This window comes from Tenrec ecaudatus, chromosome 6 (assembly GCF_050624435.1).
Source record: "Tenrec ecaudatus isolate mTenEca1 chromosome 6, mTenEca1.hap1, whole genome shotgun sequence".
Classification (NCBI taxonomy): Eukaryota; Metazoa; Chordata; class Mammalia; order Afrosoricida; family Tenrecidae; genus Tenrec; species Tenrec ecaudatus.
The window spans coordinates 172,404,845-172,420,037 of record NC_134535.1 but is presented as its reverse complement, the minus strand read 5'-3'; the positions used below and the strand labels follow the sequence as shown (position 1 = coordinate 172,420,037).

Here is a 15,193-nt window from a genome sequence, read left to right as displayed (position 1 = left end):
CTGGCCTTGTTTTGGCCAATGGCAGTGAACTCCAACATCTCTTCCCTCAATATAGTAAACCAGAGTCCTGTGTATTCAGTTTGGAGAGATCCATATGTACAGTCACCACATATTTTAAGGCATTTACAATGCGGTCTTTTGTCCTGCACATTTCATCATCTGATGTCTAACATAATTTTTATCACCAAGGCCATATTTTTCAAGTACTGCTCCTTTGAAATAAACTTTCATTCCAGTCGTTAATAATTATCAGTACATCTTGACTGTTTGTTTGGTCAAATTTAGATGGAAGGCGCTGGTAGAATTCTTCAGTTTCTTTATCATTTGCTTTAGTGCCTTGTGTACAACTTTGAAAAATAGTTGTATTAACGGGTCTTCCTTACAGACTTACAGATATTACCTTATCACAGACAGCATTATGCTTCAGGATAGATCTCAATTTTTTTCTTGAGAATAAATGCAACTCCATCCCTGTTGAATTTATCATTCCCAGCACAGTAAATCATACGATTGTCTTACTCAAAATAGGCAAATGCAGCGCTCCATTTCAGCTTACAATGCTTAGATATCTATCTTTATGCGTTTCCTGGCACTTTTCAAGACTTTCAACATTCCCAGATTTCTACTTTATAATCTCATGTTCTCGTCTCTAATGGGTGTTGACCACTGTTTCTTGTCCTTTTGAGTTGGTCCCTCCATGTCATTAAGGTGGGCTCTACGCTGCGGAGGTTCTTCTTGCCCAGTCCCGTTTTGGGTGCCTTCCACCTGGAGCGGCTCATCTTCTGGCACTGGATCAGACAACTTGCTGCTGCCACGCATTAGGTTTACAGTCGATGATTCCTCCGAAGTGGACACCCTGCTCTTTCTTTCCAGTCTGTCCACAGTCCGGAGCTCCACTAAAACCTGGTTCCCACAGTGACCTTGCTATTTGAAATACACCAAAAGCATAGATTCCAACATTACAGCAACATGCAAGCCACCACAGCACGAGAAACCGAGGCCCTGTGGATATGTGAATTTCTGTACAGCTCAGTAATGGTGATGATCATAATTTACTGATAACTACAAAGAGATCCGTGCCCAGTTCTGGCATCTCCAAACTTCAGTTTCCAATGAAAACAACCATTTCTTTACACTAAGTTGAAATCCCTAATGATGGCTGCAGTCGGATTTTCATCAGCGAGTGCTTCAAGTCCTCCTTGGTTTGCAGTAGGAATGAAATTATCAAATTGTGAAGCCTCTTCGATAAGAAAATGATTCTTTGTTCAGTCTGTTCAGGAACAGAGTATGATTATTCATCTATATAAGACAAAATCTAGGATCTCTCCCTAATCTTAACCTACCTTCTACCTTCATCTAGTTAGTACCGAGTTCTATCAAGTCTGCTTTTTTTCTCTCTCAAAATATTTGCTGCCCTTCTCTGTTTCTATATTGTAAATCATCCTCAATCTTTTTTTCCCAAGATGAGCTTAATTTTTTTAAACCCCAGAATCATCATTCTACACTATTAAAATATTACTCTCCCAGTTCAAAGACCTTCCAAATTATCCCCTATAGTTTTGAACTCCGAATATAGTTATTTTTCTTAGGATGCTAGAATTCTCATGAATTGACTCAGGTCCACCTCTCTAGCTTGATGATATATTTCCAATAATTTCTTTATTACTAAATCTAATGGATAGTTTACGACCCTTGTAATGCTACCAGGTTCAACAGAATAGGCTATAATTGACTACCTATCTGTTCACAACATAATTTCCCCCTTATGTTTCCATTTCACCATCCATTTCTGGTCTTCTTTATAGATAATCATTCCCCACCATCTTTATGGGTTATCCTGCCTCTTTTCTGGTGGTTGTTTTCAAGAATCCATCCTTGGCCTTGTCTTCTAACTTCATAGATCACTTTCCAAATAAAATCAAACCAGGTCCATTAACACTGAGTCTATTCCTTTCACAGAGTTTCTGAGGCTGTAAATCTTTCCAGAGTGAAAGACTGCACTCGGCACTCTAATGCTTACTCAACAGCATCACCACGGCTCACTTCTATCATTTTAATCATCGTTCACGTGTTACTGAATCTTAAAACCTTCCCCCACTCCGGGCTTCTTTACTAACGTCAGCACCCTCTACCTGTCTGCTACTTATTGGTCCTCTCCGTTTGGATTCCTTAAGGGGACTTAAAATTACACTTACAACCAGTAAGTCCTAAAGATTTTCTTCTTTTTGTTTCCCCTAGCATAATGAATGACAGTGTACTCTACTAGGTTGTCAAAATCACAAACCTAAACTTTGTCTTACATTTCTTCCTGTGTGTAATGGTATCCAATGAAGACCTCCTCCTGAGTATCTTTCTGTTTGTCTGCTGCCTCCTATGCCTTTTGTCATTATTCCAATTCAGATCACCATCATGGCTCACCTGGATTATTCTAAGAGCAAATTAACTTCATTCCTCACATCCAGCCTTACGCCTCTATTCTCAAGGGCACTCTCTGCATTTCAGCCAGTACAAGCTTTTAAAAAATAAATAAAATGATTCTATTTATTTCTAAGAGTTGTTTTTAATTTCTTTGAGTACTCCTTTTGTACATCCTATTGGTGTGTGTTCTGATGCCATGTACTTCCTTCTCTCTGTGAGGCCTTCGGTTGTTAAGGTACAGGGCAATTTGAAAAGATAGCGTGAATGTCAAAAGAAAATTAATCAAATTTATTTTTAATACCGATCTTATCGAATATAAGGCTAAACTTCTGCTCCTTTGTGTGTGTGTTTTTGTATGTGCCTTTCTTGAAAGCCATTTTCTGTCTTAGTATTTTTAATACTGCCTTGACTTTTCTTACCTCTTCTGGATGAGTGACTGCACTTCTCAACTTGTGGGGAGTGGGGAGGGAGAAGTTAGAGAACTGTAATGCATTAAATCAATAGAATGTAGGATCATTTATTCTCAAAATATACCAAGCAGATAATACAGATAACTGGACGAGTGGTCTGTTCTTGGTGACTCAAAGCGGAGGGTCTGTAGTGCATGACTCCAGCATGCCCTTAGGTGGGCATCTCTCACCACAGCTCTGCATGACGTGCTGTGCAGTCATGGCGCTCGCCTTCGGAGTGGAGTATAACAACCGTATAATCGTTTGAAAACACAAATTGGACCATGCCACTTTCTAGATGAAAATATTTCAGTGACTCCACGCTGTGAATTCATCTTTACCATTTACCAGCATTTCAGATTGGGTGTCCCATAGTCAGATTCTGAAACAGGAGCTGCGCACATCTGGTTTGTTGGCACGTATTTTGAGAAGCTGGGTTCAAAAGGTAATGAAATGGCATGAATGGAAAGAGAGACACTATAGCTGGCAGTGCAATTATAGACACATTGTAACACATAAAAATTGGTGTTGTAGGTATGACTAAGCTGAAATGGACTGGCATTGGCTGCTTTTAATAATAAAAAAAAAAAACATAGTTTACTACGCCTGGAATGACACAATCCAGAGGAATGGCAGGACATTCATTGTCAAAAGATATATTTCTATCTAGAAATACAACACTGACTATGAAAATATTCTATCTGTTTTCAAAGAAATCCAATCAATAAAATAATTGCTTAAATTGGGCCGCCAACCACAAAAACTGATGATGAAGAAGTTATAGACGTCTACCAATATCTTACACATGGAATTGGTCAAATATGACATTTAGATGCATTGGTGGCTATTGGTGATTGCAATGCAAAAGTTGGAAACAAAAAAATAGGATCAGTAGTTGGAAAATAGGGTCTTGGTGATAGAAATGAAGCTGGAGATTACATGACAGAATTGTGCAAGACCAACAACTTGTTCATCATAACCTTTTATCAACCACATAAATGGTAACTATACACATGGACCTCTCTAGATGAAATAAACAGAAATCAAATTGATTACATCCATGGGAAGAAATGACAGAGAAGTTCAATATCAGCAGCTAAAAGCAGGCCATGGCATAACTGTAGAACAGACCATCAACTGCTCATATCTAAATTCAGATGAAGAAAGTTAAGTCCACAAGAGTCAAACAATGACTTTGACTCTATCCCACCTGAAGTCGAGAATATCTCAAGAACAGATTTGACACAATTAACATTAATTACAGAGACCTGATGAGATGTGGCAGTAGGGGGGGAAAAGTCATTCATGACAAAAATGGATTGTTTAAAAGACAAGAAATTAAAAAAAGATGAAAGTGGATTTCAGAAGTCTCTGAAACATGCTCTTAATCATAGACTAGCAAAGGTAAACGGGAGAGATGATGAAACCAAAGAGCAGACAAGAAAATTTCGAAGGGTAGTTTGAGAAGACAAAGTAAAACATTATACTGAATTGTGCAAAGGGAAAGAACATGCTCAGCATGTCTTCTTCTAAAAGAACTGAAGGAAAAAAATTAAAACCCTGAGTTACAAGATTGAACAATTCGATTGACAAAGTAACTAAACATGCAGGAAGCATTAAAATAAGATGGAAATACACGGGGTCACCGTACCATGAGGAACTAGTTGACATTCAAACATTTCAGAAAGTAGTGCATGAACAAAAGTCAATAGTATTGAAAGAAGAGGCTCAAGCTGCACTGAAAGTATTAACCAAATACAAGACTCCAGAAAGTGATGGAATACTCATTAAAATATATCAAAAGGCTGATGGAGTACTGGAATTACCTCCTTGTTTATGCTAGGAAATAGATGATAACTATTTGGCCAACTGACTGGAAGACATCCATGTGTACTCGTTCCAGAGAAAGGTGACCCCACAGAATGCTAGAGAACAGTACCATTGACATTACATGCAAATACAATTTTCTGAAGATCATCCAACAAGGGTTGCAGCATAGAATTGACAGGGAGCTGCCAGGGCTTCAGACCGGATCTAGAAGAGGACATGGAAGAAGGGATATTATAACTGATGTCAGATGGATCTTGGTTCCAAGCAGAGAATACCAGCAATATTTTTACTTGTGTTTTATTGACCATGCCAAGACATTTTACTCTGTGGAACATAACAATGATGCATAACCTTGAGAGGAATGGGTATTTCATAACACTATATTGTGCTCATTCAAAACTTGTACATGGGAAAAAAAAACTTGTACGTGGATCAAGAGGCAGTTGTGTGAACAGAGCAAGGGAATACTGCATGGTTTAAAATCAGGAAAGGTGTGCGTCAGGGTTGTATCCTCTCAGCATACTTGTTCAATCTGAAGGCTGCAAAAATAATCAGAGAAAACAGATTTTATGAAAAAGAATTTGGCGTCAGGATTGGAGCAGGGCTTACTAAAAACCTGTGATAGGTAGATGATATAATCTTGTTTGTGGAAAATGAGGAAGGCCTGAAGCACTGGCCAATGAAGGTGAAGAGTTGCAGTGTGGATTTTGACTCATGCAAAGAAGCCCCAAGTCCCTACAGTTGGAACTATAAGAAACATCATCCTGAAAAATGAAAAGTAGTTGACGCTGTCAAGGATTATATCTTGCTTAACTACACAGCTAACGCTCATGAAAGGAGGAGTCAGGAAATCCAAGATCTGTTGCAATGGGAAAATCTGCTTCCCAAGACCTCAGCAGAGTACCGAAAAGTAAGGATGCTACTTTGCGAACTGAGGTGCACTTGACCCAAGCCATGGTATCTTTAATTGCCTCACCTGCACATGAAAGCTAGACATTGACTAAGAAAGATTACAGCAGAATCAAGACCTTTGAATTATGGTGTTGGTGAAGACTATCTAAAGTACCATGGACTACCCAAAGAACAAACAAATCTGTCTTGGAAGAAGTACAGCCAGAATGCTCCTTAGAGGCAAGGATGGCGAGACTTTGTCTCATGTCCCATGGACATGCTGTCAGGATAGACAATGCCTGAAGGAGGACCTCGTGCTTGGCAAAGTAAAGGAACAAGGAAAAAGAGGAAGGCCCTTCAGGAGATGGCGGGCAGAGTGACTGCGACAGTGGGCTCACCCGGAAGAACATTTGTGAGGATGGTGCAGAACCTGGCAGCGTGTCCTTCTGCTTGGCAGAGTCACTGTGGTGGGAACCGCTTGATGGCAACTAACAACTTGACACCAAGTCACCAATGAAGGGACAATAAAGGACACAGCTGTGAACTCGCAGGAGCTGATCTTCCCAGAAGCGTGTTTATGGTTTTCTGGCCCTGGAGAAGGAATCTGCGCAGAAGCACCTTCGTATACTTTATGTCATCATAATTCAGTACCAACAGGTTTTTGTTATGTTTCTTAATACTTAAAATGAATGCATTGTGTTCTATAAGCATATGTGTTTTCCTTTCCTGGTTACACGCTTCACAACTCTTTACTGGGAATTCATACTCCCAATTCACTTATGAGAGGATCCCTTGCTCTAAGAAACATTTCCCGGCCTATTTCCTGCCACTTTATAGCTTAAGTTAGATACCCCTTGACTTATTCCCTTAGCACTAGGTGGCCCCGTCTTAGTATCTGCCCCACTATATGTCATTTCCTATTTGCCTGTCTCTAGCCTTCTCTAGCCTTCACTGGATTGTAAGATACCAGAAGAAGGGAATTAGAAGTTATTTGGCTAAGCATATTTACAGTATCTACGGTCAGGTAAGTTTTTCACTGATAACCCCAAGGTTAGCGGTTCAAACCTACCACTCTCTCTGTGGAAGAAAGGTGAGGCTTCCTACTCCCATAAATATTTCATCCTTGGAGATCATCTATAGAATCATTATGAGCCATAATTGACTGGAAGGCAATGGGTTTAGATAGTAGGCACTGTGTCAGAATTATTGAAATTTACCAGACTAATGCCTTTTATCCAGTGCCAGTAGGGAGATAGTTAAACTAATCAATAAGAATTCCTGTTCTCACCACCTTTGAGTTGATTTGGTTTCTCATTTATAGTTATTAGTAAGTTTAGACTATCATGCAATTTTATGTTGCTAATCCTTCACGTTTCCTGATCAAAAATACCATTTACTCACTTTCCTTTCTCTGTAATCCCCATTCATGTTAAAAACTCATCTCAAATATTATCCTACCCAGAAATCCTTTCCTTTATCTCCAGGAAAATAAATAACTATTTTCTATGGTCTCGTAATAAGCTGCATCAATTACTTATGCCTTGGTGGAGTAGTTGGGTATGTGTTGGGCTGAACCCACAAGATCAGGAGTTCAAAGCCACCAGTCGCTCTATGGAAGAAAGATGAGACTCTCTACTCCCATAAAGAGTTACAGTCTCAGAAACCCTGAGGGACAGTTCGACCCTGCCCTATAGGATCTCCATGAGTCAGAAATGACTTGAGGAAATAGAGTTTTTTGGTATCTCTTTTAATATTAACTTATTATTTTAAAGTAGATTTTTATAGTTTTCATTTGTCCTGCCAATTAAAGTTTGAAATCCTTGCCAACAGGTACTGTAGCAGGCCTTGGTTATGGTGTCCCTATTATCTGGAAAGTACCTAACCTACTGGTCTAATTAAAAACAAAAAATTCACTGCCACTGAGTTGAAGTAACTCAGGTTCATAGAGACCCTCTAGGACAGTATGGAATTGCCTTATGTGTTCTCAAGACTGTAACTTTACACAGGAGTAGAAAATCCTACCTTTCGTTCATGGAGTAGTGGGTGGCTTTGAACTGCTTACCTTGTGATAAGCAGCCAAACATGCACTGCACTTCGCCACCAGGGAGTTTGATCATTATGACAATTATTTGTAAATAACTAGCATTGAGTGCTTTCCAAATTCCATTTTTGCTTTATATTCACTGCCTCATTTAATTCTAAAAGAAGTCAATATATTACACTACCATCAGCCTCATTTTCAAGATTAAGACAATGTTCTAGAATTGAATGTGGTGATAATTGTATAACTCATTTTGATATTATTGATTTGTTGAATTGTAGGACATGCGGATGATGTCTTAAAAAACCCTGTTAACAAACAAACACCTGAGACATAGAAAGTTTATCGCACCCCAAATCATATCATTACTTATTTGTTAAATAAATTCAATGAATAATTGTTTAAAATATATCATATTTATCTCATGTCTATCCTCTCGTCTCTACTTAGACCATACCAAATTGAATGCTTATAACTCCTATCTTATGCCTCTCCCACTACTGTACAAGGGGGGTACCCCACAAAAACTGGATTTTCCCCCCAAAGCTATCCATTTAAATATTTTTACAAAACAACCTTATCACCTTCAAAGTACTCTCCATTACACTTAATGCATTTGTCAAAACTGTGATTCCATTCTTGGAAACATTTTTCAAACTCATCTGTTTGGGTGGCTGACAGCACCTAACTCCTTTTTACCTTCATCTCTTCTATCTCGCCAAATCACTATCCTTTCATGTCCCTCTTCATTCAAGGAAACAAAAAAAAGTGAAAGAGAGAGAGGTCAGGTGAGTCAGGTGCATGGGGCAAGAGAGGCATGCTGGCTTTTGCTGAAAATTGGTGCACTGAGATAGCTGCATGAGCAGGTCCATTGTCATGATGGAAAAACCTGTTCTCCGTCTGCCACAAATCAGACTGTTGTTTGTCGCACAAGGTTAAGCAATCTATTCAAGACCTCTAAACAGAAAGCTTGACTGACTGACCGTCTGACCTACTGGAACAAACTCCAAACGCACTATGAGTCAACATTTTTGTCCATTTGGGAACTTACGGATGTCCAAAATGAGGTTTGCTATCAACTGACGTTTTACCATTTGTTAAGCGAGAAAACCACTCATACACTCGAGTTTTTCCCCATAGTGCTGTCCTAACAACCTGTGTTCAACATCACAACAGTTTCTGTGGCATTTTTCCTGAGCAGGAAACAAAATTTCACAGTCACACACTATACGCTTAAATCAGCCTCAGAGAAAAAATGAGGTTTGAGGCAAACTGCTTTTAGGGAAAAATTCCCCATGACCAGAGGGAACCTTCCCAGGAGATGCCACTGGGTGCACTAACTCTGAGCGAGTTGCTTGATGCTCGCCTCGAGGGAAAATGTGTACTAAGAAAGTTCTGCCCAGGGGAGGTTTTTTCCAGTTTTTTTTTTTTTGGGGGGGTGACCCCTTCATGTGTTTAGTCATTCTGAGTGCAGATCTCTTTTCCCTTCAGTTTTACAAAATCACAGGTAGAAAATCTGTCTAACCTTCTAATAATGTATCATACTTTTTATATTTGAAAGTGCTCATGATGGTCCCAAATAACGTACCCCCCCACCCCCACTGTTCTGAACTCATAGCAACACTACAGGGTCAAGTGGAATGGCCACTTCTCGTTTCCAGGGCTGTGACTCGTTCCAGGAGAAGACAGCCTCAGAGGCGAGTGGAGTCGAACTGCTGACCTCATGGTTAGAAGCCCAGCGTGGAACCCCTGATGCCACCTGGGGTCTTTCAAGGGTGAATTACTATGCTCACTGACACTGCGTCAATTACAACTCACTGCCTCTATTACAGTGGTTCTCAACCTGTGGGTCGTGAGCCCTTGTGGGTCAAACGACCCTTTCACAGGGGTCGCCTGATTCATAACAGTAGAAAAATTACAGTTACAAAGTAGCAATGAAAATAATTTTATGGTTGGGGGATCGCCACAACATAAGGAACTGTATTAAAGGGTCAGGTCATTAGAAAGGCTGAGAACCACTGCTCTATTAAAACCACGATTTGTACTCTTAGTTGGTTTCAGAAGGTTTCATTCCTACATTTAAACTGTGTAAATGAATTTTGTTGGGCAGGATTAAGATAGCTCCCAAAATGCCCATCCTCCATAATGCATGACCTGGAATAAGGGCCGGGCATGTGCATTCAATGATATGGTTACTCCTTTGATCAGAGTACATGAGATAGCTAAGAAGATTTCTAAGCAAAGTGTAGAACAGTGGTTCTCAAACTTCCTAATGCTGTGAGTATTTCATACAGTTCCCAATGTTGTGGTGACCCCCAACCATAAAATTATTTTCATTGTTACTTCATAACTGTAATTTTGCTACTGTTATGAACATGGTGACCCCTGTGAAGGGTCATTTGACCCCCAAATGGACCGCGACCCACAAGTTAAGGACCGCTGGTGTAGAAGGTGCTGCCTTATTTCTTCTAGATCTTAAGAGTAAAATGCTCAAGGGGAGAGATAAATTGAAGGAAGAACTCATAAGTAAATAGAATAAGAATTTACTAATTTTTAATATTCTCTGCCTGTCCTAAAGGCAAAATACCCAGTTAAAAAATGACTGACATACAGTATGGAGCTGTACAACTTCTTGCTAAAATCTCATAGAGCACAAAGGGTCCTTTCAGAGATGAAATGTGTGGAAGACCATCTCGGCCAAAGCAGATGGCATGTAGGAAGTGTATACGCTTCATCTGTCTGCCATTTGCCAGGAAGCTGGGATAAAAAAAAAAAGAGAGAGAGATTTTTTTTCCAATGCAATCTGTGAGTACAAATTTTGTCTATGGGCATGAATTCTTCTGAAATTCATGGAAGTCCCACGTTCTTGAGAAAATGATTCCACTAGAAAAATGCTACCCCAGGAGTGAAAGAGATTGAGAAAGCAGCACTGTAAAGGAGGATGCTTGGTCCTCAACCTTCTACTGGCAGGAAGCAGGATCAAAAGCCTACTCATCTGAAAAGCTTCTGCCCCCTTGTGTGGAGAGAAAAATAGTGAAAGGGAAAACTGGCTCAAAGAACGGAACCAAGAGCCAGAGGAAGGAGCTGAGAACCCAAAGAATTTTTCTAGGCCTGGCGCCCAGTAAAAGACGGCTTTTTCTCTTGTACTTTCCCACTTTTTGGGGCAGAGTGCCTGCAGTTGCTCTCTTAGGCCTGCCCTACCCTGTATGTTTGGCCATTCTGAGTGCAGATCTCTTTTCCCTCCAGCTTTACAGGAGGAGATGGAGAAAAACTATACTTATTGAATGATGCACTGGAGCCTCAGCCAAATCAGGGCTTAAGCTTGGACTTTGATTTCACCAGGTTTGGGGCCTTGAGAAAATAAAAATGTGAGATTCTGGCTCTCAGGATGAGAGCTTAGACTTTGATACTGCCATGAGAGGAGATTCTGTGGGTAGGGTTTGGGAGAGGGGGTGAATGTGTTTTGCGTTTGGAAAGGACTTTAAGGGTTTGTGATCAGAGTATAAACTATGGCAGGCAGATTTCTAATATGGCTACCAATCCCCCTACCCCTTACTTATGCTGTTGAATCTCTCCCATTTAGGTGGATCTGTAAAAGTGAAGTACTCTCTTTTTTGATCAAGTTATACTGTATGAAAAAATAACAGACTAGCCATTCTGATGTTTTCATGACATGATGTTGTTGAGATTCTCCTCTTATCCTTGAGTAAGTAAGCCACTATCTCTGACAGGACTGCATGGCCAGGTTCTGAGGACTCACAGGAGCCAACACCAGCTGACCACTATGGAGAAAACGAGGGTCTCCATCTATAAACTGCAAGCAACTGAATTTTCCCCAAACCTGAGTTAATTTGGAAGAAGAGCTTGAGTCTCTGAAAAGATTTCAGTCCAGGCCAACACCTTGATTTTAGGTCAGTGTTACCCTGAGCAAAGAACAACCAGTGTGTTGGTGGCACTGTTGAGTTCAGCATAGAGTGGCTAACCAAAAGATCATAGGTCCAAACCAACTAGTTGATCCAATTGAGAAAAGATGAAGCAATCTGTTTCATAAAGATTTACATCCTCAGAAGTCATATAGAGTTCTATTCTACTATATATGTGACACAATTCTGAACTGACTTGATGGCAGTAGGTTTGCTTTGTTTGTCTGTTTATTTTTAATTGGGTGTTAATACATACATAATTCCATAGTTCAATCACATCAAGCGGTAGGGTACAATTACTACCACAGTTTCCCAACATTCTTTCCTTCCTTGACATTGTTGTCCCTTTTACCCCGATCGCCACCATCATCCCTGTACTAGCCCCACCCCCAAATAAAAACAAAACCTTATTGTACTTGTTGTCCCTATAACTTTGTGTTGGTGCTTTATACAGTATAGAAAATTTCATAAACCAACAATTGAAATATAAACAAATAATATTAGTTTTACAAACTTTCTGCAGCTCTTAATAATTCAACCCAATTCGTCTTACCCAGTAGTTAGAATTCTTTCAGTATTTCAAGCTTCATTTAAAACTAAGATATGTTAAAAATAAAAACATTTAGGGTAGGAAAAGCACACAGGGGTATTGTATATTACTGTACAAGTTCAAAACTTCTTAAATTATAACGATCAAAATGTAAAGCTAAGGGGAAGTGTCATATAACTCCAGAAAGGTTCAAAGAGAATCTGAATAATGAATAATACTATCGATGATGTATTCGTACACTGTTGCTGTTAGGTGCTATTGAGTTGGTTCTGATGTACAGTGGTGTATATATATACACGTATGCAGACATGTTTATTCATAGATGCAAAAGAGACTTACTCTGAAAGTTGTTCACTGAGAAGACGCGAGGATGGTAGAATCCTGTTTTGCAAATGCACCGATAAGCTCCAAGCACAAATCCTTGACCTTTAATTGGCAAACACTACAAAAAAGAAAAGGCAGCAATATAGTCGATCGGTTTACTTTACAATATGAAGACTCAAAGATTACCATATTTTTATAAGTGGTAACAGAGCTAAGACTTTTCCAGATATAAAAATGTTCCTTAACTTTTTCTGTCTGCGGTCATTTTCTTAGAAGTGGTGATTTTAGTTTCTTTCCATAATAAACATCCATAGAACGGCAGGGCAAGACGTCATTAATTCATCCAAGTACCATTAAAGAATAATTACCAGAATTAATAGAATGTTTCTTTTTAAAAAATAACTCATATATAATTGTAGGGAACTGCGTATCCCCCTACCCTGGATTTAAGCCATGTACGACCTTTATGAATTTACTCTCAGTTTCCTGCCATACAAACTGCCCTGAGGTCTTACAGCCCTTTGTTCCTTTCCCGCCAGAGGGTGGCTGCCTTGACCCTTGCTAGGATTGGTGCTCTTTGACTAGCAGCTGCTATGTTCATTGGTCAATACATGACTGATGGCATCTCCCCTCCCCCCCCAAGGCCCCAGGTATGCTTCGTTAGCATACTTACCTGTTTGCCTTATTTGGAGATGCACAACTATTGGCTACCTCAGTTGTACCTTATTTTACATGTGACGTAATGGTGCCCGCCCTTCGCTGGCTATTTAAACCTCTGCTCTCAGCTCAATAAATGAGGTTTGATCAGATTCCTGTCCTGCCTCCATTTCTTGCGCCCTTGCCCATCTTCATTCCCATCCCCTCTTTCAGGTACCCACGTTGTTGATGTCCCGCAGGCCGGGACATTTTGGCGCCCCAACATGCCTCAACGATAAGAGAAGCCTCAGCTCCTGCGACGCTGGCATCTGGCCGTATTTCTAAGCTGTATCACTGAGCTGGAACGCTGAAACAAAACGGTTCCACTGGCGCCCCGCTGCTAACATAGCGCCCCAACTGAGCTGACACTCTGAGCTGCTGATGCTGAGCTGGCACTATCTCTGAACTGCTAAAGCCGCGCTGAGCTGTTAACACCTGAAGAGCGGCTAGGACGGTCGCTGAGTCTTCGCTGAGCGCTAGGCTCGAGGTCGCGGAGTGCTAGGCCGGAGCCCGCTGCCGGCGCTGCCTGTTGCCGCAAAGCGCTCCCACGCTGTCGCAAAGCGCACCGGTGCTGCCGTAAAGCGCACAGCCCCGCAGGTCCCACTGCGCCGTCCCGCCTGTGCCCGTCGCGCCTGCTGGTGCCCACTCCCTTGGCCGCCCGCTATGCCCACTTGGCTCCAAAAGCGGGTCTCCAAAAGCGCCTATTTGCAGTGATACTCTGCAACATCCAGCCGCTGTGCCTTTGTCACTTGGAAGCTTTGAGACGCTCCTCGTTCAAGCAGCCTGAAAACAAGGCAACCCACTGAGGAAGCAGACAAGTCAGCAAGGATCGGCCGATCAACTTATCAAGCCCACTACACCGCCATTGTAACCTGCGACAACGAATAACCGGGTGAGTTTTTGTCTGACGACGGGTCAAGGAATTAGTCACCATCAGTTATTCATAGGACAAATTACGGTGATGCGTTCAAGGCGTGGGGAGTAAAGTTTAAAAGTTGTGATTAAAAACAGGGATCCCTTTACAGACACCACTGAATAGCACGGCCGTGAATATTTAGAGAGAAAATTAAGAGTAAGTGGTGATAAGTTGGAAGTAATAAATAATGGGACAGATTTCTAGTAAATAAATGTATGTATGTAAATATGCTTCAAAATATATTAAAAACCCAAAGAAATTAAAATAAGCTACAAAAGATTAGAGAAGTATTCAGATTTTGTAGCTAAGAAAAGTTCCCTCTGCTACTGAAGCCACAGAAGCCTCTGGAAAGTGAACCTGAGGGCTTTGAATGAGGAAAGGAGCAGTTAGAGGGCGGGACAATACATTATCATGATAAGGATCTAGGACTTTGAAACCTGGTGCCAGAGACTTAGATCTGCTGGGATGAAACAATGGGAAAGGCAGTAGCCTGGGAGCAAGAGTATGAGTCATTAGCTTGTTGTAGAAATCGAAATTTCTTGAGAGTGTTCAAAATACAGCAGATATAAGGTTTTTGTGTGAACAATGTGTGTGTGTGTATTACATACTCTTTCACTTGTATGTATGGAGAGGTTTTTCTGAATTTTTATTTTAAGGATAAAAACACTTTTGCTTGTGTTTATTACTGCTTAAAGTTGAGTCTTTTTTAAGTATTTAAAAAATAATTATACCAATGAAACTACTCTCTCAAGGAAAATATTGCCATCATTTGTAGACTATGTAACCTTCAAGTATGTGCTAATTTTTCGTCCCTTTGTCTAATTCAAATCAGAAATTTTATTAAAAAATTAAACAATTGATTTTTTAAAATGTCAGGTAGTGCTAAGACCTTTCAACTTCACCTGTCGAATTATATCAAATGATGTTTAAACATTAAACCTTCCTTTACTCAGGGCTGGCTATAGCAGTTGCTTTGTAAAGAAACAGTGAAGGAGGATTAATGATACTGTGGGATTTATGGAAGCCCTGCAGCCTGAGCTCCCTTCCCCCTCTGCTTTCCAGCCAATACATATAAAATCATTTTAGATTTAAAAGATTGTTTTTATACCATTCCCTTGGATTCCAACGATGATCAAAAATTTGCTTTTAGTGTTC

At 40.3% G+C, this 15,193-nt stretch overlaps 1 protein-coding gene across 1 annotated transcript in view; it reads right to left on the bottom strand.

Moving 5' to 3' along the window:
* Positions 1-15,193, bottom strand: part of GPR158 (G protein-coupled receptor 158) — a 465,390-nt gene that overhangs the window by 223,068 nt on the left and 227,129 nt on the right. Inside the window, 1 exon segment of the mRNA XM_075553196.1 lies at positions 12,442-12,544. Within this exon segment, the coding sequence (XP_075409311.1) occupies positions 12,442-12,544 (103 nt within the window).